Source organism: Zeus faber (assembly GCF_960531495.2).
Source record: "Zeus faber genome assembly, chromosome: 14".
In the NCBI taxonomy this organism is placed as follows: domain Eukaryota; kingdom Metazoa; phylum Chordata; class Actinopteri; order Zeiformes; family Zeidae; genus Zeus; species Zeus faber.
The window spans coordinates 29,097,331-29,123,414 of record NC_137200.1 but is presented as its reverse complement, the minus strand read 5'-3'; the positions used below and the strand labels follow the sequence as shown (position 1 = coordinate 29,123,414).

Sequence of the window (26,084 nt, the reverse complement as noted above, 5' to 3'; positions counted from 1 at the left end):
TAACAGTCACATATGAATACATATTGCCAATCTTTTGGCCTAGAATTTTCGTTTACAAAATCAGCTGCCATTACTAGTCATTAGAGTTCCATTATTTGAGTTCAAAGAGCAGCTCTGCGGAGGCACCGCAGGGGTCCACCAAGCTTTTTCAAAATGTCCAAAAAAAAAAGGTTATGGTGCGTTCAATAACCGCTGTTGTTGTTTTTTAGCAATGTTCAAAAACCTCTGAATTTTCACAAATGTACTATGTCTCTGACAGACATACCTGGTGCACGGCTGAATTTCAATAAAACCACATGGTAAATGGTTAAAATTGTTGATATTATAGAGCATGAAAAACACTGTTCCAGATTTGTGAAAACTCATATTTTCTTTGAAAACAGAGAAAAGGTGGATTTCACTGTTTTATCTACACACAACCAGTTTAAGACCAGTTCTAAAAACCAAAACAAAAAAACAACTGTACTTATAAAAGTCAAACCTGGACTAGATGATAATAAAAAGCCTACACACTATTTCAAACCTCGTTTCAGATACATGAAACCTCTGTTCTGTCTGTGAAAACAAGAAAAGCTGGATTGGACCAATAACAGAACAAAACCAACGGAAATAAAGCTAAATCTGGAACAAAAACACACAGGAACCGTAAGCATCATAACCAAGTATATAAATAGGTAAATAAGGCATTGTAAATATATTATTATAGGCCAGGCTTAAAACGCTAAATAATTCTATTGAAAATATTAAAAAGATGAACCTCGGGGGTCCCTGCTCTGTTTCTAGAATTTCTAGACCATGCTTTCCTCGCTGTGATCTGCAAAATCAAATCTTTTACAAACCGGTTTGTAAATAAGCTGTTGAAACGAACGGATCTATATCCTCAGACCCGTGGCTGTTCCATCCAAGGCTATGATGACATAAGGTTGAGTAGTTTGCTGCAAGTAGAACCGTGTCAGCTTTCATGAAATGCGATCATATCAACAGGATCAATCACAGGTCAAATGGAGCCTGGGGCCTCAAACCGGTTCCCTGGGGAATTTAAGAACGAATTACCGTGGAAGCCAGGATGGGCAGGAAGAGCGTCGCCGTGGCAACGTTGCTGGCACACTCTGTAAAGGTGCCCACCAGGAGGCAGAGCACGATGGCGATGGCCCAGGTCGGGATGGAGCTCAGGGGTCTCATCTGCTCCCCCAGCCACAGAGACAACCCGGACACCTGCAGCGTAGAGGCTGTGTTGACGCTCCTGCACATGATCCTGCATCCTACACACAGCTATTTACTGAATATATTTACTGTATATATTTACTTTATATATTTACTGTATATATATCCGATAACACCCAGGACACACACACACACCTCGCTGCCTTTGGCCAGCGCAAACCCTCCTCCAAGCAGCAGCACGATGTTCCAGGGCATCTTCTTCTGGGTCACCTGCCAGGTCAGCAGAGCGGGGGCCGTCCTCCGGGGGCCCGGAGACTCTGATGGGACGAAACGTCTCAGTCGATCAGGTATCGGCAGCCAGAGTCGGATATCCGCATGCCATGCTCAGCGGTTCAGACAGCCGCTCATCAGCCAACAATGACATGTCAATGAAAAGTGTCCAGGGCTGCGTTGAGAAATGAAGCTTTTTGTTGAGCTTTTGTGTTGAATGGACAAAGGCACCGGGATGAGATCACCCATCAATCAATCATCAATCAAATCACCTGCAAGAAGATTGAAGACGTGTAATAGGAAGTGGTGGAAAGTACAAATACTTTGTTACTGTACTTAAGTACATTTTTCAAGTATCTGTACTTCAAGTATATTCAGTTTGGGAGACTTTTGACTTTTACTCCATTACATTTCAAAGCAAATATCTACACTTTTTATTTTACTTTTCTTGCTCGTTAATTTAGTAGTAATAATCTGGAATTATATTTATATAAATATATACCAAAATCAGCGACTGGATCTATGAAAGTTCTGATTTATCCACCTGTACTGTTGAATTTGATTGTGAATTGTTTGGAGTAGGGTAGTAGTACAGTAGGACTGCTAGTAGGTGCTTTACAACCTTTTTTCACAAACAAGCTCACAAACATATATAACTGTGCTTGATATTAATAAGGACAACTAACAGTTTTCACTTGTTTTGAGCTTGTTTTGATGAACTCAGAGCTGGTGTCCTGGCTGGAATTGCCTGAATTAGTACAGCCTCGCAATTTTGATCTTGCAACACAAGCTAATTTAAAGTGGTTGAAAAAAGTACTGTAGTACCAATTTATGCTATATTATAGTCTACGTTCTAGGCACTGAGTATGGCAAGTACTTTTTCTTTCAATACTTAAAGTCCATTTTGCAGCAAGTACAAGTACTTTTCCTTCAGTAGAAATGTCAATGAGGTACTTTCATTTTTACCAGAGTAATTTCTCGTCGGGGTATAAGTCCTTTCACTAAGTGATGTGATTTGTACTTTCATTAAGTCAAAGGTCTGAGTACTTCTTCCACCACGAGTAAGAGGCTAGCAATACTATAATAATAAAACAAAATGCAATATAAAAACACTTTACGATCATTTTAACACTTTTAACAAATACTGTTGAAAATGGAGAGTGTTGGCAGGACGTTGAGCTCTGCACGTGCAGCACCTGCGTCAGAGCTCCTCCACCACAGCAGCCAGTCGGGCGGAGCAGACGGCAAAACAAACAGCAGCACGGCCACAAACAGTGCGATGGTGGCGTCGGTGACGAACCTATGGAGAGGCAGAGAGACAGGGAGGTCGGCCGCAAGCCCAGAGGCAGAGCGACAGGCAGAGCCGGGGGTGCGGAGGCATCAGTCATCAAGACACAGCGCCGAAACGTGACCACGTCGCTGTTGTCATGGCCCCCGAAACAAATCAGTGGCATTCCTGAGGTGTGCTCCATGAATCATTGCAGAAGCCCGAGCTGGACGAGAGAACCTTTTCCTCCAATGATTACAAAGAGGTCAGAGGTCAAGGTGAAAACTAAATGCAAACCAAATGTGGAAATGACTCCCGTTGCAAACCCACTGAGCCTCTCTGGGCGGGTCTGTGTTTTCTGGTCCGTCCGTCTCATGTGACACGTCCGTCCGAGGTGATGGACGGGCCCGTTGCCATGACGCCGGGGCTTTTACGACAACCGGCACTAAGCGGGTTTGCTTCGAACGACTGTTGACCATGTGTACAATGTTTTTGAAATGGTTCAAGGTGAAATAAAATAGACGTTCAGGTGCCATAAACACTATAATCAAAGTCAAGTTAAGTGAGTGGGCTTCACACCTAAAGACCCAGGCTGGACCGAGTGGGACTTTACCAGGCTCCTACATTTACTACGACTGGCGTACGAGAACAAAGCGTCCCTCGACTGCAGCGACACATGTTGAAATTCAGGAAGACGCGTGTGTGCGTGTGTGTGTGTGTGTGTGTGCGTGCGTGCGTGCGTGCGTGCGTGTGTGTGTGTGTGTGTGTGTGTGTGTGTGTGTGTGTGTGTACAGACCGGCGCTCCAAGGTAATCAGGGCCACTTGTTATTGCGAGTCACAGCCCCCCTCCCCCAAAACAAGACCTGACCTCTCTGGCAGGAATAACAATAAAACGCATTCAAACGTGGCTTTGCATATCTCAACCCTTCCAGCTTCCGGATCTATATATACATATATATATAAATATATATACTAAAGTAAACTTAATAATTAATTAGTTAATTTCCTCATCTTGATACTTTATCAGTAGCAATATGTGATATTTTGCAATGAATGGATGTTATGTCATTATGCCAATAGTTTTCTCAGATGAGAGGACTTTTTGGATCTCATTTTTGTTTGTCCCCAGAGTCCACATCCGTTGAACAAAACCAGTTGTTTGCCCAGGGACACATGCAGCACCTGTCACTGGATGCCCCTGCCATTCATAAACTCACAGCAGGGGCAAATGTCCAAATCTCCGCTATCGATCCGTCCGTGGTTACGACCTGTTCCTTGTTCTTCTTTTCAAAAACAAGCGTGAAAAAAAAAAAAAAGACTCACAAAAAGGCTCACGGGACGACTCCCCGGCTGTGACCGTTCTGAAGGAAGGTCATGGCCGGGGAGTCTTTCTGTCTTTCCGTTCAAAAGAAAGGTCGCGGACGGAACCCGGCTCCTGTGGGGATTCTGTGCCGGTTCTGTGTCAGAGGTCACCGCGTGGCCGCTGTTTGACGTGACGCTGACGTTGGCTTTCTGTCACAACGACCCGCTTGGTCTGTTTGTTTTTCACCTCGCATTCCAGCTTTCGGGTTTTTTTTTTATCTCCTCTTCTTTTGATTTGAAAATCTGCGTTTTTCGCGAGTCTGCGTTATAAACTTCTCGGGCGACGTCTGTGCCCGAACCGTCCCAAACAACTACGTCTAAAGCTCCGTGCGCGAAAACACGGAATGTTTGTTAAGACATGAAGTAAATGTGATTTTTTATTATTTTTTATTTTTTTTGCTCAAACAGAAGATTTCCTAAAATTAGAACTCAATCAGATATTCAGATAATTACAGGTAACCAAGACATTTCATTCCATACAAATATGCTTCTGCGGTGAAATGAATCTTTTATTCTGTACGCAGTCACTATATGGTAAAAACCAAGCCCAGGTCTCGAGGTCTGAGATCCCCATTGTGCTGCCTTATAGTTGTTCTGCTAGAAAGTTATGGGGATATACAGTAAAGACAGTATGATGTTATTATGGGAAATATATTGAATACAGTGTTTTTTCAGGAGGAATAAAGGAGTACTTCCTATTGCTCCAACCCATAGTTGCCCTCGCATGCAGTACCGCCCGTTGTCCTGTAGGTCCACTGCTCTGTACGACCGTATGTGTATGTATGTGACAAATAATCTCTTGAATCTTGTAGAAATAAATAGATTTTCACTGTCTGTATAACCCCTCTAAACCCAGATCCATATCTTGTAATCCCTCACATTCGCAAATGTACGAGTATGATCCCGGCTCTCGGATGGAATCCAACCCGGGATCGTCCTCGCTCGCGCATACTTACTCGGCCTCTGCGTTGAAGACGCGCGTGGCCCAGCCGTCGATGAAGCCCGGATCCCGCGTGAACCACAGCGCCACCAGCAGGAGAAAGAGGGCCATGACACTGAGCTCCGCGTAGCACATCGGCCCCAGGCGCCGGTGCTCCTCCCGAAGGATGTCGTACACCGCCCGCTCCTCCTCGGTCTGGGTGGAGCCACAGCCCAGCGTCCGCCGCAGGCTGCGTCGGGGTCCGAGACGGGACAAGGAGCCATGAGGGAACTTGAACGCGACAATGTCTTTTTTTTCTTCTCCTCAGACAGAGTACTTGTACATGGTGGTCATGTTTGGTGGAATGTTTGCATTTTGTCGACCACTGGAGCAACCTCAAACTGCAAAGTGCATGAGTAGCCGGTTTCGAAATTCAACCAGAAAACAACTGCGCGTTAGAAAAAGGTGACCTGACTCTGGTTTTGTGTAAATCCTGTACACCTGTCTCAGTGTTAGTAGGGATGTTAAGGTGCTTGACAAAAAAACTCACTTATGGAACAATTCTGTGTGTTCTTCAATTCAAATTCCCTGTTTAATTGAGGCCTCTACAGCCTCGTACAGTTTTAAGACTCGTCGAGTTGAATGATTAAACCCTTTGAGCCAGGTCCTAAACCTAGCGACAGCAATTTGCAGTCATTCCGACGAAGTTGGTATTTGACCCTTTGGTGGGGTGAAAATGTGTATTTACATCTCATTTCTACTCGGCGGTCTTAGAGGTAAACTCACTTGGAGCCGATGTAGAGAAACTGCAGCCAGAGCCAGGCGAGTGTCAGCATCAGCAGCATGGTGGGGAAGGCGAACACAAACCAGGACGCAAAGTTGATGACATCACCATTCCTCGGGTAGAGTCTGTGGTATGAGAGAGAGATTCTAAATGAAGAAACGTCAGCTCGACACTTGTTTCATCTCCTTCATAAGTGTGTCACAAAGTTCTCATGATGCAAGTTATTTAATTCAAATAGGAAATTATTAAAAGTTGCTTCTTTTTCCCCCCTTTTTTCCCTACCGTCTGGCCTACTAGTTTAATTCTAGAAAACGCGCGGGAAGGGGGTCCTGAGGGTGCTGCATTATTATTATTTAATAGTTTCTCAAAATGAAAATTAATTATGATGATTATGACCATCATTTATCCTGTAGGTCACAAAACTTTCATATGAATTGATGAATTGTGTGCAGATTTCACTGAGTGTGCATGTATGTGCCTGACATTTTTACTGCATATTATTGAAGTTACAGGACTAAGCTTATCCTCCTTAAAGGAATCAAGAATTTGAAAATGCCTTTCTGAGACGTTACTTCATTTAAAATCCATTTGTTCTAGATAAGGAAGTCCTAGACGAAGGTCATAGAGGACTACTCAGCTCCTTCTGTCTGGTCTTGGTGCTGCTCCTAGTCCAGATTATCCATTTTCTCTATTATTGAGGTTGACCTGGAGGCCACATCCATTAATCCAGAGACAAACCTGCATCTGGCCAGGTTTTATTCAAGCCTTCACTTAGACCTGGATCAGCTCTGGAACCAGGTCGTTTTGAAGGCCGGGTGCAAGTCTAAGACTAAACCACGACAGAGAACGGCCGTTTCAGTTCCTCTTAGATTAGGTGTCTGTGTCCGCGAAACTGCCCCAGAATGCACAGTCATTTAAATAAATAATAGTGTGTGTGTGTGTGTGTGTGTGTGTGTGTGTGTGTGTGTGTGTGTGTGTGTGTGTGTGTGTGTGTGTGTGTGTGTGTGTGTGTGTGAATGCACCAATACTCACTGACTCAGCTGACCCATGAGCACCAGATTTGGTCCTGTTCCCGTCAGGGTAGCTATCCCACCGATGCTGGCAGCGTAACACACGCACAGCAACATGCCTTTGCACATGGTCTTCATCTCCTCCTCACCCTCCTCTTCCTCCACACACAAATCCCCCGGCTGCATCTGAGAGGAGGGGCCCGGCGCAGGCAGCACCACCACCGCACGCAGAGGCTGACAACCTTTTTTTCAAATACATACACATGCTTTTTCACACTGTCACTGTCCACTTTCACACTCCCACAGACACTTGAGAGACACTTGAGACATTTTCCGATCCAAATGAAAAATGTCTGATATGTCTGATATTGTCTCGTCATATCATATTGCATCTTCTGTCTCTCAATCCCTCTGGTATGGACTCACCTTTCTCATTTTCATCAGCTTGGACGGCGCTGTGGAGCCCACCGGCTGGCATCGGTGTTACATGGGCTGTCACACTCACCTCCTGAACATCGGTTTTCATGCCATTAGAACCTGGGAAAAACCAGCAACCAACGATATTTGAATAAAAAATGGTAATTATCTTCGGACGACTGTTGATGTCGAACGTGGTCGAGGTTGAACGTTTTTCAGTAAGCTAATTATCTAAGATTTTTAACTTTTAAGACATCATTATCATTATTATCCAAGGTTTGGTGGAATTGAACAGCCTCTCCCAAATCGTACTGTCATGAATCCTCACTGAGATCCAGTATTATATTCTTTTGTCTACTCATTTAAAGTTAATCTAGTTTGGCCTTTAGTCAATCAGTACTTAGACTGGTCTACTTCCTCTGTTCTGTGCCAGATTGCCTTTGCTTAGGCTGAGCTCTCCAGCATGTCGGCTAGTGCTCACTCTATTACCTTGTTGATTCCCGGATTTGTTGACCCTCTGCCTGTCTCACAGATTTTGATTCCCTGCCTGTTCCTTGCCGGACTTGTTTGCCCTCGCTGACGGATATCCTGGTTTTTTTTTACTCTGGCCTGTTTGTTCGAATAAACCCCGGCTGCGTGAACCTTCACCCACTTCCCTGTGTCGTGCTTTTGGGTTCACCTCTTGTCTGAGTCAGTGGGCCTAACACATACAGCGTTAGCAGCATTCCCTGGAAAACCAAAACCTTGGCAACGTTCATATATGCTTTATCAACTGACCAAGAAAAGAAGAGGACTGCCAACAAAATCCCCAAATGGGAGGCAATTATATTTCAGGTTATACACAGTTATACTTCAGGTTTCATACCATTTTCTGGGATTTGGGTGGTACAGAGCAGTGAATTGGTGATGGTTTTCTCCTGGTGTTCCTCCTGTGGGGCAACACTGTCATTTTGGTTCCTGGAAGTGCATTGGGAGTCCTTTGGACGGTTCAGCTGTGCCAGCACGGCCTGGACAATGGGGACCATCATCGCCGTCGTGGCAGTGTTGCTGATCCACATGGATAGGAAGGCTGTCACTCCCATAAAGCCCAGCATCAATCTAGGTGGTGCAGAGAGGAGAGTTTGGGCGGAAAATGATGAGCGCTAGTTCTGTTTGAGAGCTTCATTTAAGCGACTAAAAGTAAAGCAATACCTGCAACAGTGTTTAAAATAATTGAAATGGTCGCTGCGCCCCCCAATTTCACTCTATCCCACTTGTTCAATGCAAAGTGGGGATGGGAGGTACCAAGTGTGGCACCATCATATTTCCCAGAATTCTCGAAGGGGCTAAGATGCTTCAATCAATCATCAATGTGTTACAATGAAGGGGATTGCAAGCAAACTACATGACTGTTAAGGATGGGGGATTTGTTGAGAAGAAAGGATTGAATTATTGCTAGTTCACGTAAGAGAGTGTCCGTTATACAGGGTCCATTACGCACAGTGCTTCTTTGGCTTTGTTTGGTAAGGAACGGAGTAAAATAAAATAGCCTCAATCCAAAATAAAAAACACACTGTTTTTTTTACTTGGGGGAATGGGGCAAGGGGACGCGAATCAAGGGTGTGCTTGCACACTGATGCGATGGGCCCCCCTGCGACCACTGGGGGCCCCTAGTGATCACTGGGCTCGGTGCTGGTCAAGCGGTTGCACCGGGGATTGTTACGCCACTGCATTTGAAACATTTATAGCAGCTGTCAGATTAACTGAGGCTAGTGATGAGCGGAAGAAAGCCATACTCACCCACAACCTGGGCAATGAGGGATAGCCTATTTTTTGGACTCTTGGACCCACTCCAACAAATTGCTGCATGCGTCACATAGCTTTCTGGACAATTTGTTGCTCCACGGAGCATTATGTGGATTATGTGGATTGTTTTCCACAAGAGGCGGCAGCAGGCAGGTGAGTCAGTCCACCATTATGTAGGAGACCATGGGGGGCTTGGCCAGCCTTGGTCAACTTCAATCTACTGCTGGTTTTGCATCACAACCAGCACCCTCCAGCTCCTTCCCCTCCTCATGGCTCACGCTACTGACGCGGATGGTAGGCCATCTACGGGGTCTCCTAGCTCTGGGGCCTCTCAGCACAGCCCCGAGGTGAACTTTGCCGGACGCCAGGATGGAGCAGCACACCGGACCTGTGGTAATTGCAGCTCCTCATCACACCCCACCAAAGACCTGACCAGCCCTGTCAAGGGGCAGTGGTGTCAACGCTGTGGCAAACAGAACCATTTTGCCAGGGATGCTCCTGCTCTGCCACCGACAAAGCTCTTTATGGATGGCAAATCAAACGGTTGAACACGTCCCCTTGGATTTCCAACTCGGTAGTGGCAAGGAAAAAGTCAGGGGCCTGCACCCATCCATCAATCTCAGGTCTGTGAACAAGACAAGTATCCACTGCCCAAAGTGAAGGAACTGACCGCCAAATTCTACAGTTCTTCTTCCACACTTGACCTTCGCCAGGGCTACCTGCAGGTCCCACCGCACCCTGTCTGGGTTTTTTACTATATATGCGCATGCCTTTCAGCCTCAGCGCTGTTCCCAGCTGTTTCCAAAAAATTATGGCCACCATCTTTTCCCGCATCCCAGGAGTGGTCAACTACCTGGATGACATAGAAGTACATAGTGCAACACCGGCCCTGAAAAAGGACACAACCTATGCATGGACTCCTGCCTGCTCTGCTGCTGTTCATCAACTCAAGTCATAGCTCACCTCACTGCCTGTGCTTGCATATTCCACTTGGATAGTGCGAGCTCGGCTGACTTCCTGTCTTTGGTTCGCTCGTTCGACCTAAGACAGATCCCGACTCCACCGACTCACAAGGCTGGCAAAGAGCTTGATCTCATTCTTGCTCGGAGCTGTACCACCGACAACCTATGGGTCACTCCTCTTCATCTCTCTGACCACTTCTTCATCCACTTCAATGTCCAGCTACCAAAACAACCCCCCACCTCCCCACCCATGGTTACTATCCGCAGCAATCTCCGCAACTTGTCTCCCACCCACTTCTCCTCTGTGCTCTCCTCTTCTCTTCCACCCTACGGCACTTTCTCCTCTCTGCAGGTTAATGATGCCACTGACTCCCTCTGCTCCACCTTGAGCTCATGTCTGGATAGCCTGTGTCCACTATCCACCAGACCTGCTCGTTCAACCCAGTCGCACCCTTGGCTGACTGACACCCTCCGGACAACGCGCACCGACCTCAGAGCAGCCGAGAGGAAATGGCACAAATCCAAAACAACTGAGGATCTTGCTAGCTACCAGACACTGCTGTCCTCCTTCTCCTCCAGCATCACCGCTGCCAAGAAGGCCTTCTTCAACGATAGGATCAACGGTGCCACAGACACACGTAAGTTATTCGCCACCTTCAAGTCTCTGCTTTACCCTCCACCACCTCCCCCAGCTACTAACCTCACTGCCGACTGCCTTGCCTCCTTTTTTACTAACAAAGTGGCAGCCATCAGCAGCCAATTCACTAAACAACTTACTCACAACCTGTCTTCTCCAGCCCTAGGCTCATCATTCCCTGGTTTCACCCCCCTCGCTGAAAGTGAGGTATCTAAACTACTAACATGTAGCCGTCCCACTACCTGTCCGCTAGATCCGATCCCATCCAACCTCCTTCAAGCCATATCACCGACTATCACCCCGGCAATCACACATGTGATTAATTCTTCCCTAACTTCCGGCACTTTCCCTTCCGCTTTCAAAGCGGCTCGGGTCGCACCACTGCTCAAAAAACCCTCACTCGATCCCAATCAAGTAGGAAACTATCGGCCGGTCTCTCTCCTCCCATTCCTTTCCAAAACCTTAGAGAGGGCGGTCTCTAGACAGGTTACAGAGTACCTGTCAAGAAACAACCTTCTTGATACACTTCAATCTGGCTTCAAAAGTGGTCACTCCACTGAAACAGCCCTGTTGTCTGTGACAGAGGCCTTAAAAACTGCTAGAGCTGCTGCCAAATCCTCGGTCCTCATTCTGCTAGACTTATCAGCTGCTTTTGACACTGTCAATCATTGCATACTCCTGTCCATACTCTCAAGCATGGGCATAACGGGCAGTGCACTTTCCTGGTTCGAATCTTACCTTACTGGGCGCTCGTTCAGTGTGACATGGCGAGGCCAGCTGTCTGTGCCTCACAACCTCACCACAGGGGTGCCCCAAGGCTCGGTGCTAGGACCCCTCCTCTTTGCCATATACACCACCTCACTGGGCCCGATCATCCGCTCACATGGCTTTTCATATCACTGCTATGCGGATGATACTCAACTCTATCTGTCCTTCCCGCCAGACGACCCTACTATCTCGACGCGGATCTCGGATTGTCTCGCTGACATATCCACATGGATGAAGGATTATCATCTTCAACTAAATCTGGCGAAAACGGAACTGCTGGTCTTCCCGGCCAAACAAGGTATTTATCACAACATTGATATTAAAATCGACTCTCTATCTCTTGTTCCTACCAAGGCTGCAAGGAATCTTGGTGTCATTATTGATGACCAACTGACATTCTCGGACCATGTTGCCGCAGTCTCCCGGTCCTGCCGCTTCGCACTACTCAACATCCGAAAAGTCAGACCGTACCTGACCCAATATGCCACTCAACTGCTGGTACAAACCTTGGTGATGTCCCGTCTCGACTACTGCAATGCCCTCTTAACAGGCTTGCCGGCCTGTGCGGTGAAGCCACTTCAGATGATACAGAATGCGGCGGCGCGACTGGTGTTCAACCAGCCAAAGAGGGCACATGTCACTCCGCTGCTCATCGAGCTCCACTGGTTACCTGTAGCCGCCCGCATCAAGTTCAAGTCTCTTATGCTGGCCTACAGAGTGATTGTTGGGAATGCTCCCGCCTACTTAAATGCTCTTGTAAGAGCACATGTTGCCCCCCGGATGCTGCGCTCGTCAAATGAGCGTCGCCTGGCTCTGCCGGCCATACAGCCACGGCAATCCAGGCTATTCTCATTTGTAGTTCCACGTTGGTGGAACGAGCTGCCAAAAATGACCAGAGCGGGGACCTCCCTCTCTGTCTTTAAGAAGCACCTGAAGACCCAGCTCTTCCGTGAGTACCTCCTGTCCTAATCTACAATTACTTTGCACCACCTTGCAGTATTTATTGTTACACCAATGTTGTTGTTACACTAATCTCTGTCGCAATGTAGCTGAATGTTATTCTCCCTTGTAAGTCGCTTTGGATAAAAGCGTCTGCCAAATGACTAAATGTAAATGTAAATGTAAATGTAAATTTCAACCTGGAGGAGCCCCACGTTCCTGACCTGCAATGCCTCCAATACAGCGGTCGAAGCTGTGCTGTCCCCACTCCAGCGTGGCACTAAACTCCACAGGGAGTTTAGTTGTCCATCATCTCAGCTGAACAAAAGTACTCAGTGAGGAAGCGGGAGGTGCTGGCCTATTACTAGGCGTGTGAGTGGTAGCACATATACCTGTAAGGACAATACTTTACACTGTGGACCGACCACCAGGCCCTCCCAGCCCTGCTTGCTACATCTGGGTCAGAGAACAAACCACTGAGGATCCATCACTGGTCGGTGAAGCTCCAGCAATACAACTTCACAACGTTTTTTACTCTTGGGAGAGAGAACATGGTGGCAGACCTGCTCTTTTGACCACCCTTAACCCGACACCAGACCCGGGCCCGGACATACTGAACTGGCGCTTATTCACATGCTCAACACCCCACTCCAGGCCACAGTATCCCTTCAGGACCTTCAGCTCACATCAGCGCAGGATCCCACGCTCTTCTAGCCTGTGCCTGCATCTAGTAGGGGTGGCCCTCGAAAAATCCCAGAGAAACGTGTGCCTTCCCATCGGATCAGGGGTGAACTGCCCTGCTGGAACGATGTCTGTGTGGGACCGTTGTCCCAACCACCCTAAGAGTGTGTATTCTATCAATGGCACATGAAGGTCACCTAGGCATTGTGAAGGTGTAGCAGCGCTGCAGGGGCTTAGTGTGGTGGCCAGGTATTGACAGAGATATAGAGACTATGGTAAAAGACTGCACAGCCTGCCTTGTCAGTGGGAAGGCTGGCCCACTGCCCTCATGGTGGCATGCCAGCTGGCTTTGGAAGGTGGCACAGCCTCACATCACAGACCCAGGAACTGACAATGTCTTGGGCTCCACGGTTAGGGACCTTGGTTTTCCTCCTGAGCTGCTGCAGGTTCCAGCTGGGTGCCCACATTATTCAGTGGAACCTCTGGCTGAACGGGAAGCCCATCCTGCCCAAGTCCGGGTCAGGCCAAGTTATCTTAAAGACTATGTCACAGACTTTTGATTTTCTAATTCGTGTTCAGAGCATAGTCTGTCACGTGGCAGAATAATCCACCCGGCTATGCTAGTATCTGGCAGTCTACCCAGATTAACTAGTTAGGTTGCAAGTTCAAGTGCAAAGGCAGCTGTGTTGTTTCTGTGGTTTCCAATGGCGGGAGAAAATGTTGTGTATGAGCCACACCAGGCATGGCTGTAGTCACGTAACCATAACATAAACATTTACATTTAGCAGACGCTTTTATCCAAAGCGACTTACAATTATTCAAACACCGATGGACGCAGCCATCCGGAGCAATTAGGGGTTAAGTGTCTTGCTCAAGGAAACTACAGCATGCTAGCAGGAGGAGCCTGGGATCAAACCAGCAACCTTTAGATCACTAGACGACCAGCTCTACCTCCTGAGCTACCACCCCCCTCATCCGCTACCATAAAACGTTATCAGAAAAACCTTAGCAGAATGTTGTTGTGATGGCAGTGCACAATAAAGTTGAGAGTGCAAACTGAAGTTACAAGTTATTAAATGTAACAGAGCCTCCATTAGATTGTCCTCACAAATAACAAAATGGATTGGTTTTTCCCCCATAGTGTGATCATGGCTGTTGAAACGAACACTATGATACGACTGGGTCAATCTAGTCTGACCAGTCCCCAGCCGATGCACCCTCCATATCTTGAGAAGAACAAGGACATATTTTGACCTCATGCAGACTTGAAAAATGATGTCACACAAGTTTACAAGTACATACTGTAAATACAGAAATAAATATGTATAATAGGAGTGACATGAGCCCTTCCCTTCTGATCTCTCCCTTCTGACCATGAGACTAGCCTCCCCCAGAGACCTGCCCGGCTACTCACAGGGCGGGACGCACTCCCACGATGAGCAGCACCCTGAGAGCGATACGCTTGTGCAGGTTCCAGTGTTCTACAGCCACAGCCACTATCAGCCCCCCAACAAACAGCATGTTGGTGTCCTTCAGATACTGCATACAAACCTGATGGACACAGAAGTACACACGGATGCACATGCACACATGCATGCGTACCATCAAATACATGCAATATGTAAAATATATACAGTATATATTTTTATTCTGCGTAAATGCAGAGAACTAATTTCTCTGCATTAACGCTACCTAGCATCTGACGTATCTAAGAGCAGCAGGCCGCTCTTCGATACAAGCTGTCAGGGGTTTTGTGTCTTACTCAAGGACACTTCAGCATGCTACCAGGAAGAGCCAGGGATCAAACCAGCAATATTCCGATGACCCACTCTACCTCGTGAGCTAATGCCTATTAAACTTGTTGAACTCTATAAGAGAACCATATAACATATAAATGTAAAGAGATGGAGCATGGATAAATGGGTACTGTAAATGCTTTGTTTTGTCATCTTACGTCTTTGGACTTCATGATGCCCATCAGGGGGAAGAGCAGTGTAGGCAGTAGAGCTGTCACAGCCAGGGGCAGAACCTCCGTGCACCAGTACACTGCCATCAGGGCTATTACATATGCACAAGAGGCCTCCTAGAGAGTGCAAGGACATAGGGATATAGACAGACATACATGCACACATTGACAACAGATAAAGATCCACACAATGAGATACAGACACACATGCGCACGTTTTTTCCTTCCTTTTCCTCCTGGATCTTATAACTTTCAAAAACAAAAACCTGATCTTGACCCTCACGTGTGACCATGATCCTACTACGCAACACCAACATCAGCAAAAAGGATCAATGGATTTGTTAAGAACTCAACACCTGTTGATCTAGACTCACACTGTGAGCTGGTGCCATCGACCATTGTCTTGGGGGGGTATCCTCTTGCTATGTTATGAAATTAAGATATGGTCATATCGTGATGCAAAAGATTGTGTTCTCAATGACTGATGTTATCACACAACACATTTCTCATGATATGAGGTCTGAAATATTTGAGGATGATTATAATCGATTTATATTCTTCATATGCTTTCACATCATATCAGGTTCAATTAAACTCTTTATCATGGCATCTAAATATATGAGCAGATATCTCAATGTATATCAACATTAACGCGGACTATCAACTCTCATTCACCAAGATGGAGTCTGAGTGCGTCTCCTCACCACAGGAGCCGTGGGAGTATGGTCGCTATATAAGCAGGTTTAGTTGCTTAAACATATAGATCTACACCCCTGGTGTTCCTCCACTATCGAGTTACATGGCAACACCTGCTGTGTTCTGATGTGTGTCAGGTTTTAAGTAAATGTCAGTGAGATCAACGGGTCTTAGGATTAGGTAACATGGACTTTTTGTCAGAGTATGAGGAGGGCAATACACAAACAAGTCTATCGTTGTAGTTGGGGAAGTAGGTGAGAAGAGGAAAGGGGACGTAGTCCTGCCAGTTTTATTTGAGTGGCTTTATATTAGGCTAGTAGAGGACTATACTGCAAACCGCCAGAGCGAAAAGTTGGGATAGACATTATTGCTTCCTTTAAATATTTGCCAAAGCATTATGAAAAATGAAAACATGGACTTGGGCCCGTCGGATGGCTCAGCTGTCTGATGACGTGTACCGATCACACCAAATCATCACGAAAGTGTGTATTGTGCTGGATCTCCACTCACCCTCATGCCACCAGCAGAAGAAAGCACAGACGAGTCGGGCCTTCAACCAGATCGTTTGGAATTAGAAAATAAAGTGGAAGAGCACGGTACTGTATCACCGTCCAAGTGCTTGACCGTGTCCTTATCGAAGCTTTTACTTGTCCATCTGAACCAAAAGCTTCAAGCAAAAGAAAACATGGCGCCCGCTGAAAGTCTGTCCTGGCAAAGAAAATCCACCAGACCGGCCACTCTGGATCCAGGTCCTGTCCTTTAAACTCCAACAACATCCAAAGCCTCGTTGCAACAAGTTGATTCCAGGATGCAAACCCTACAGCGACGAGGCCCAGCTAGTTCCATCCACCGGGACCTCTTGGGGCCAAGCGTACCTGGGTAGCCACGTCTGTGTGTCCCGTTCTCCTCCACCGCAGTTACCCGCTGAAGGATTTCCGCAAAGATGGCACCCTGAACGCACACAACTTGATGAGTTGTCCTCCAAAACTGACAACACATTTCTTTTTTTTACGATTTATTCAAACATATTTAACCTGTTATAACTTTGAACCATCCGAAAACCGCGATGGGAGGATCTGAAAGAGGAAGCAAAACGAAGGTAAAAGGGCATCACGTAGAAACGCTCACTAAACCGCTACAAAAGCTCTTGACTTCAATGTTCCGGACGGAGCTGTGACGAGCAGCCCATCGACGGACGGCGCGCAGAGTTATCTCAACTCCACAACTGATTCAGCTGTGGCAGGTTTCCCTTAGTACTCAGAGGCAATCTCCTGCCGTCAAACAGCAAAGAGTTGCGACCCAGGAGATAGCATCCTGTCTGAGTGCCAGTGTGACTTTGTGAATCGCTGAAATGGAGTGCATGATCCCGGGCACTGAAGTTTCATCCAGGATGTTCAGACCCAACAGCGCGTCACCCACTGGGAAACCCATTCGTTCACCTGCTAAGGTCTCCCCTCACTCTCCCGCTCATTCACATCAAAGAAAATCTACAATCTCTCTCATCATTGGGAATAGCTCTGGGAAGCTTTGTTAGGATGTACCCTAATTGTAGCGGTAGTTACATTTAAGGATTAGAGACATGTTCTTTCCACGTGAGTTCCAGTTATTGGCATATTATCAATATGCTATAGCATATCAGTGTGTCACAGTATGTTTTGGGATGGCACACCCTTGTGCCTATAGACAGGCCTCAAAGTAACAATTCTGCGTACGCTTGATGCCGTGGGAATGGTCACACATAGTCAACAGGGGTCTGCCAGCAGGAGCCGAACCATCCCTGGCTCGGCTGTCAGCCCCCTCAAAAATGAGAAACTGGACTAACTATCATCTACATCACTTAATGATTAGATGGCTTCTGAGGGGCTAAATGCTTGCATTAAACCGGACCTCCGAAGTCCTTGTAGTGTGCTGTTACATAGAAGTTGTCTTGAACTCTTCACCGCTCAACTGGAGGCCCCCCTCAATGCTGGGTCCTACACATGGTTCCAGGGGGTCCCCAGCAAAACGTATTACTAGTTAAACTTTTTAGTTAAACCATTATTTAATGCAGTTCAGCCTTTAGAGAATGCACAATGAGAACTGTTGTGATCATAGTTTTACTGTTATCCCCCTAACTATAGTGTTAATGGTGGAAAGTAATGAAAAATAACTACTTTGTGACTGTAACCCACTGAAAGTATATTCAGTTTCAGAGGCTTTTCAACTCTTTTCCCACGACATTTCAAAGCAAATATCTATTTTTTTTACTCTCAAATTTGGGGCTAGATCCAACAAATTGCTGATTTAGGAGCACCCATCAGTCAGTGCATTTACATGCACTTGAGTAATCCAATCACAATTGGGTAAAGGCAATATTCTGAATATTGCAACTGCCATTTAAACATCTTACCCTGATCATTTTTATCGAATCGAATTTAACTCGAAATAGGCACGAGCACGACCTGATTAGCAGACCTGGATTTCACCTCAATCATTCTGTTTATTGTGGCATTTAAACGCCCTAACCTGAATGTGATCGGTGTATCCATACTGCACATGCGCCGCAAAACCCAGAGATTCCACCGCACATATTTGACCCGGAAAGAGTTGTTTCAACAGGTAGAGAACGGACACCCAGGCGACCGCCGGTAAACACGTACACTTTTGGTCAGAAAGTGAGAGCGTTTTTTATGTTGGGTTTGACGAGAGCGTTAAATATAGTGAAATGTTTGGGTGGGCTCAAGAGCCCTAATGGGGGAGGATCGTAGACGGAGGTTTTTGGGGAGAGAAAGTGCTTCCCATCAATAATCTCACCACGCCACTCGTCGTGTAGACTGGGGTTTCTCCGTCACCACATTATTCCAAATGCACTTAAGCACCTTGAACGCATCATTATCTAATATTATTATACTTATAATATGAAGTACTTTTACCTTTCATACTTTGAAGTAACGGTTAACGGCAAGCGTGGTGCTTACCTTGGTGGGGACGCAGAGCGGCAGCGGCAGCAGCAGCAGCGGGGTGCAGAGCAGGATGAGGCCGCGCCGCAGCCTCCACATCGCCCGCAGCGGCGATCGCATCTTCTCCCGAAGCGTCAGCATTGACATAGCTGCACGTGCGACTCACACCGCTCACAACTGGATGAACCGTGCGCGGTTTGCCTGAACTATTCCTACTTGCTTATTTATCCAAAGTGGGATGCTCCAACCCAGCTCCAGACTGCGATAGTTCACACACACACACACACACACACACACACACACCCGCACACACACACTGATCCCTTCCTACAATACTCTGGTCTGCTGAGTCGGTGGAGCGCTCCTCCTCTTCCTGCTCTCCAAACCCTCTTCATGCCTTTTCTTTTTACTTTTTAACTTAATATTAACTAGTTGCCCCACACCATCCATACCCCTTATGCAATCGCTCGCCCCGGTCGCAGTAACGGAGGAAAACCCCAGTTTTTGCGAAACGCCAGGGTCTCTCAATCCTTCCTTTAATTTCTCTTTCGTGGAAGACTTGTGTGGACGGTGAACATGCTGTGAGTGTGTGTTCTCTTTTTTTTTTCAGCTCGAGAAGGGATGTGAATGCAAAGCTTTTAAATCCTCACGATTTTGTTTCACCTCCTTTGCCGGTGTTCATGTGGCAACTTTTTCCAGCCTTGTTTCCTCTGTCTATCTATCTATCTATCTATCTATCTATCTGTCTGTCTGTCTGTCTGTCTGTCTGTCTGTCTGTCTGTCTGTCTGTCTATCTATCTGTCTATCTATCTATCTATCTATCTATCTATCTATCTATCTGTCTGTGTGTCTGTCTGCCTGTCTGCCTGTCTGCCTGCCTGTCTGCCTGCCTGTCTGCCTGCCTGCCTGTCTGCCTGCCTGTCTGCCTGCCTGTCTGTCTGCCTGCGCGTCTGTCCATCTGTCCGTCTATCTATCTATCTATCTATCTATCTATCTATCTATCTATCTATCTATCTATCTATCTATCTATCTGTCTATCTGTCTATATATCTATCTGTCTATATATCTATCTATCTATCTATCTATCTATCTATCTATCTATCTGTCTATCTGTCTATATATCTATCTGTCTATTTATCTATCTATCTATCTATCTGTCTGCCTGTCTGTCTGCCTGTCTGTCTACCTGTCTGCCTGTCTGTCTGCCTGTCTGTCTGTCTGTCTGTCTATCCACACACTTCATCTACATACTTGAAGCCTGCATTAGATTTTGAGTTGATCCTGTGCTGTCATCCAGAGGCTATCAATGGTCCTGCATGCTGTTGTTCAAATTGGCCAATTAGACCAGGAATTGGTTACATCAGCAATGTAATTAATCATTACAAGAGCCATGATGTATAATGTTGGGACATTTTGAATTTTTCCCAATGGCCTGAGTGGAACCTGACCAAGGCCTTTCTGTGTGGAGTGGTATTCTTCAAGTGGCTTTCCTCCCACACTTAAAGACATGCATGTCACTGATATATGATATAATTTGAACAGCAAGCAAATGTAATATTTGCTTAAAGGTCCCATATTATACTCCATTTCAAAAGGTTAATATACAGTACGTCCCCAAAACCTGTCTTTGAATTTTTTTTGCTGAAAACACCACTCAGATTATGCATTTTAATCAATTTAGAATGCCTCTGTACCCCTCCTGTTCTCGACAGGTTGTTTCTGTGTGTGCAGCTATAAATGCAAATGAGCTGCTGCTCCCCACGACCCACTCCAGAAGTGCTCCCGCCGTGGCTGGTTGATACCATGGTTACCGTGAGCGTTTCGCTACCTCCCATGAAAACAAGCGATATGACTTGCAGCAGAGGCGCAGGAGTTCGACCGCACATTTTTTGATCCAGAATCTGATTCGGAACAAGTAGAGGCTCCTGCAGAAGTTCAAACATGGCCAACTCAAACTCAGTACATACACCCCACAATAGGCGGAGGCTTTAAGGGAGGGTGGGGGGCGAGCTATGTGGGTGGGGATGTGGTGGGCGGTTGCGATCTTGCCCGTCACCCTCCTGCCCTGTGCTTCTCGTCCGTCCTGCAATTTTAATACCACTCATATTAGATATACATACATATAAGATACACATACACACCCACACAAATCTTACTCCAAACGACAGCCCACCAGACCGGTCTACGGCGCGGGAGGGGTGCGAGTGATTTCGGGTTCAACATCCTTGGAAGACTTGCAGTCCCACGCCCCTGTTTCCAGGGTGGCAGGGCGCTGGTGGATTGGGGTGGGGGTGTGGTTGGCCGGTGTGAGTCTGGGTGGGCCCCCTGACGGCTGGTTCCAGGTCCTGGTGGCTTGCACCTGGTGCCGGGTGGTTTCTGGTGTGCTGTGGCCAGGCGGGGCTGCGGGGAGCGGCACCAGGTGCTTTCCAGGGCCCCTTGGAGGCTGCTTGCCCTCGGGTTGGGGCTGTCAGCCTTTGCTCCCACTGGGGAGCCGGGGATGGTGCAAAGCCCACGGCAGGGGGGGGCTGACACCCGGATGTCCTGCGCCGAGCACACTGGGCGATGTGGATGGACGCTAGGGGCTTGCGGCTGGGTGGGGCGTCTGGCCGGTTGCGATATGGCGGGCCTCGCCTTTGCCTGGGCCGTTGGTGGGCGTGCCCCGCCAGCTCTCCTGCAGGGCGGGTGGTTTCGGGCAGGGTGCCAGTCCGTCGCCACTGGACCTTACTCCGGGCCTGCGGTCCGTGCCTGGCGTCCGTGGTCCGGGTCCTGCGCCTGCGTCTGCATCTTACGCCTGCAGGTGGCAGTGGTTGTATGTGTGAGCATCAGGGGTGCAGGGTCTCCTCGCGCTCCCTGGGACTGGTTGGTGCTCCTCAGGGACGGGCGTGGAGGTTGTTTCGCGGGCTTCCGGGGCCTTTAAGTAATTTCCCCCTGGGATTATTAAAGTATTTCTGATTCTGATTCTGATTCTGATTCTCTGGGGGCCTGGGGGTCTTCTGTGGCTGCAGGGCGGGATGCTCGGGGCTTTGCTGCAGTTGTAGAGTGTTTGGGGGGTGTTTGGGATTTGGGGCCTTTTGCGCTGCTTGGAGGCGCAATGATATAATTCCAACCTCATACACCAGACCTAATTGGGATGAGTTCTGTACACTCACCGGTGGACACCTCACAAAAACACGCACACACACACACACACACACACACACACACTCACACACACGCACACACACATTTAAGTTTTAGTGTAAATGTTGTTTGTTTCTATGTTTATTTGTCTCTTCTGTGGTGATTCTCCCTCTTGGAGGAGTGATTAGTTGTTTATAGAGCCAAACATGGTAAATGAGTTCTCCAAAGAGGGAGAACTAATTTACTAATTTACTGTGCTCTGCTCGTCCCACAGCTCATCCACAGGACAGAGTTATTGCAGCAGTTGTTGATGATTAAAGAATGAATAAAGAGTTGTGTTGCAGGTTGAGGAGTTGAACTCCACTTTCAGACTAACTCTGTCCTAGATGCAATGGAACAAATACTCTGCGTTGTATGTCCAGCATGATGACAGCACAGGATAAAAAAAAAATAAAAAAAATAAATAAAAATAAACAGTATCCATTCAGCTCTTCTGTCCTCTGAGGCCGGGGGCCAATGTAGTGATTTGTCAGTGCTCTGTTTCCAACAACAGAGCACTTCCATACTTAGCTCTTAACTTCGTCATATTGCTCGTGGGTGCGGCGTTGTGAGAAAAAAATAGCGCACCTTGTCAAAGGTATTTCTCAAGCCGTGAGTGGAGCTACTCAGATGGGGGACGGTCTCATTCTGATGAGCCGCCAAATGACGAAGGAAGGAGACGCCAATCTGAACGGCTTGTTGATCACATGTTTTCTGACAACGGCAACCCACGAAAAACGAACTTGTCTTATTTTCACAGTTTGCGTGTTAGTAGGCCCATCAGAGACTCAAATGTGTGTGCACAAGCACTGAAAAAGTGAGTTTTGCATAATATGTCCCCTTTAAGAATTTTGTTTTGAATTTTTTGTATTTCAAATTTCAATATGTATTTTGTCGTGTCATGTGTCATTGGAATACTCAAAGTAGGTCTATAGAATACTAGGACCTAGTCTGCATGTTGCACATCCTTTAGATTCAAAATTAAAGTAAAGCCCCCCGCTGGGTCCCGATTCAGCAGGATGTGGCCCTAAGATTAACGGAAGCGGAGCCAGCATTTGGCTCGCGAGCACAAAGTTTGAAGAAGGCGGTCGGGGTTAAAAACAGATATCCCAAGTGATTGTAGGTAATATATGTTATTTATCAACAACAAAAACTATGTTGAAGAGCTTATAAAAGAAGAAAGTTGAGAGCACGAAAATGCCTAAAACAAACAGAGCCTTGGGCTGCGGACGGATGACCTTTGCCTTTGCTGTGATCAACAGTTCCATGAGTTGAACCGAACCTGGGCAATCTTTGCATTCTGTCTCTGTTGGAAACAACTATTTTGGGAGATCCTTTGTGTCAGGGTTTTGGTGGCACCTGCTGGCAACACAGCTGGTATCTCTTCTGGTTGTACATGTATTGCACCATTCTCTCCAATCCTTAGTCTCTAGGTTCAGTATTGGATTGTGTGAGTGTCATTTGGAAATTCACTTTCAAGGGGTGGTTCGTCACCACAGTATGTTAGCCTCTGAGCGAGTGCAGTGCCACACGTTTCCTTTCAGGCAAAACATGACCATGACCCTGCCTAACCCACTGTGATACCACACCGGAGGCTCATAAACTGGCACGGTGGCGCAGTGCATTGCACTTCTGCCTCACAGCAAAAAGGTTCTGGTTCGATTCCCGTCTGGGCCGCTGTTGGCACTGTCGGGTTATCTCCCAAGTAGGAGCCTTTCTGTGTGGAGTTTGCATGTTCTCCCCGTGCTCACCTAACGTCAGTAAGGACCCCCCCACCAAAAACATGCACACATCATGGTCTGACCAGCGATGGACACCTGCCAAGCAGCACTCATCTCCTCACCGTACAGCCCACCTTTGACTGGTTGTTGTGTGCGCACCAAACATTTAAAACCCCTCTCCTTTTCCATATTTATACATTATATAGATAGATGTACTTTTGTTCACTTTGTGTACTTTTTTAAAATTGAAATGGAGGAGCTGTTTACTGAGCAAAATTAATTCCCTCTCGTAAAAAATTCCGTAAATAATCTTGCCACCTGTCCCTTAAAATAAACAACTGAAACAAAACATGAACACATTTCTGAAATTTTTATATGTGCCCGCTCCCCAATCAACATCAATGCTAAGTTCAACAGAATAATGTTACCTCCAAGGTAGGGGAGCACGTCCAGGGCACTGGCACAGGGAGATGATCTGTAAAAGCTCTAACAACCGGGTGTAGCTGGGATAAAATCTACCATGAAGTTGGGTTTACAGTAATAAAACATGTATTGACAATTATATAGTTGATAGCGCATTGAGATCAGAGATCATCTGCAGACTGCGAATAGCCCCTCACACACACACAATTAGAGAAGGTTACTGTCACGTTGCCATGGCAGTTCCTATGTCAAAATGTCCAATTATAACGATTCTTTCTTGACCCTTGAGCAGGTTTTGAGTACAATACATCAAACCAAGTGGCACCCAGCACACAGTATCACGGAGTAACATGATGCTCATTCTTCATCACGCTTTGTTCCTAACTCATGTTATGGGTTTCGTCTCCTTCTCATTTTGACATTAGTCTTGATTAGAACAGTTCTGCAAGTGTGTTTTGAATGCAATGAGCATCCACCAAAACATGACCCCTTTGACAGACTCCAAGTTTGTTATTGTTCCTTTGAATTTCCACTTCCTTGTCGACCAAAAACACCTGAACGCTCTGAAGTCGGAGTGATGCTATCACAAGCGTGACCTTCATGCAAGCATCTAAACGGCCCATACATCTACATGTTGCACAGCCTTTCAATTTCAAAGTAAAATTGCAAAGACTTTTATTTTGAAGTTTGAAAATGGCAAAGTTCAATAGGATTTCTTTTCATGCGACTAAGAACACTCAAATAGGTAAATATAACACAAGGAACTAATCTGTGTTGCACAGCACTTCGATTTCAAAATAACAGTTACATTTTCTTGATTTACATTTTAGAAAATTATTAAGTTCTAAATTTTCTCCTAAAGTCATTCAAGTATGAAAATATTGACGGATTCAACATTTTTGCTTAGAACGAGCAAATTTACGCAAATGACTTGTCCGATGGTCCAATGGTCAATTTGCGTATCCAGCTTTTTAGTGTACAAATTTAATAGAAAGTATGTAAATTATTCCACCTTTTCCAATTCACTTAAGCTATAGAACACAGATGTGCAAGTGTGTGTGTGTGTGCGGTTGGTTGTACTGGGAATACCAGGCATCTTAATGATACACAGGGGGGTCTTTAAATACTTATTGAACTAAAAAACAAAACATATCTCTGTGTGGTTGTGTGCATGCGGTGGGATGAAACTGGGCCCTTCCGATGACTTGTTGAATCAGAGGGGGCCTGCACTGCGGTGCCAAGGTCCCACGTGGGCGTGGAGCTGGAACAAGTTAGTTAAAAACAAGATAAATACACCCACTCACCTCCCACAGTAACTGTCTTTAGGTGGTTTGGGCAATTCATGTGGTGCCACAACGCTTCTCTCCTCTGTTACTGTTCTGGTTTATTAACTGTTGTCTCCACACACACACACACACACACACACACACACACACACACACACACACACACACACACACACACACACACACACATTATACGTGCTGATCGTGTCCCATCGTTCATATTCATACCTGAAAGCACAAAAACATCTGGATTCAAAACAAACATGTTTTGTGGTGGCCATGTTGGGGTTGGGGGTGAGAAGGGTTAACTGTTATGTTTTAATTTTTATTACAAGAGGAGCCACAATCAAAACATCGAATGTCAAGAGAAAATGAATAAACTGGATAATCCAGCCATATACTCATATTATTTTTACCAATTCACCAACTTAAGGGTTATTATTATGTATTTCTTCGTACAGTGACTAGGTGGATGTTTATATGTACATTATGTCCATTACTGGTTTGTGTGTCTAGAGATGAGTCTAATAAGAAAGATATCCTTTCCAATCCTATAGTGTCTCATGCCCAGCGTTTAATAGCAAATGGATCATTAGCAGCAGTGACCGATGGGTTGTAAGGTCTTAATATTTACATATAGAAGAGATCTATGAGTCAACCCGGGGTTAAACATTAACTACCCAACAGAGGAGATGAGGGCTTCGTAGTACGGGGCTCCAGTGTCCAGGCAGGGGAACGTGCCTTGTGTCGCTCTCATTCTCTCATTGTTTTTCTCTCTGTCGCTTTATCATTTTTTTCTCATCCTTCTTTTCATCCTTCCATCCATCCAACACTGGCCGGGTGAGTTCTAACAGGGTTTGATTTGATGATTTGATATCCGACAAAGCTTTCAAGCCATTATGGCGTCGGGAGAACAAAGCGCATGCGGA

The 26,084-nt window shown here is 46.3% G+C and overlaps 1 protein-coding gene across 1 annotated transcript in view; it reads right to left on the bottom strand.

Annotated features, from left to right (window-relative positions):
• LOC307240478 (Na(+)/citrate cotransporter-like) overlaps positions 1–18,668 on the bottom strand; it is a gene marked incomplete at its 3' end in the record, with an annotated part of 20,899 nt that extends 2,231 nt beyond the window's left edge. The window contains exons 1-10 of the mRNA XM_080014273.1: positions 18,585–18,668; positions 14,920–15,048; positions 14,380–14,516; positions 8,083–8,291; positions 6,799–7,018; positions 5,769–5,891; positions 5,020–5,232; positions 2,631–2,734; positions 1,360–1,481; positions 1,054–1,215 (exon numbers count right to left, since the gene is read on the bottom strand). Of these exons, the coding sequence (XP_079870399.1) occupies positions 1,054–1,215; positions 1,360–1,481; positions 2,631–2,734; positions 5,020–5,232; positions 5,769–5,891; positions 6,799–7,018; positions 8,083–8,291; positions 14,380–14,516; positions 14,920–15,048; positions 18,585–18,665 (1,500 nt within the window). The 5' untranslated portion in view covers positions 18,666–18,668. The remainder of the gene's footprint in view (positions 1–1,053; positions 1,216–1,359; positions 1,482–2,630; positions 2,735–5,019; positions 5,233–5,768; positions 5,892–6,798; positions 7,019–8,082; positions 8,292–14,379; positions 14,517–14,919; positions 15,049–18,584) is intronic.
• Positions 18,669–26,084: the final 7,416 nt, after the last annotated feature.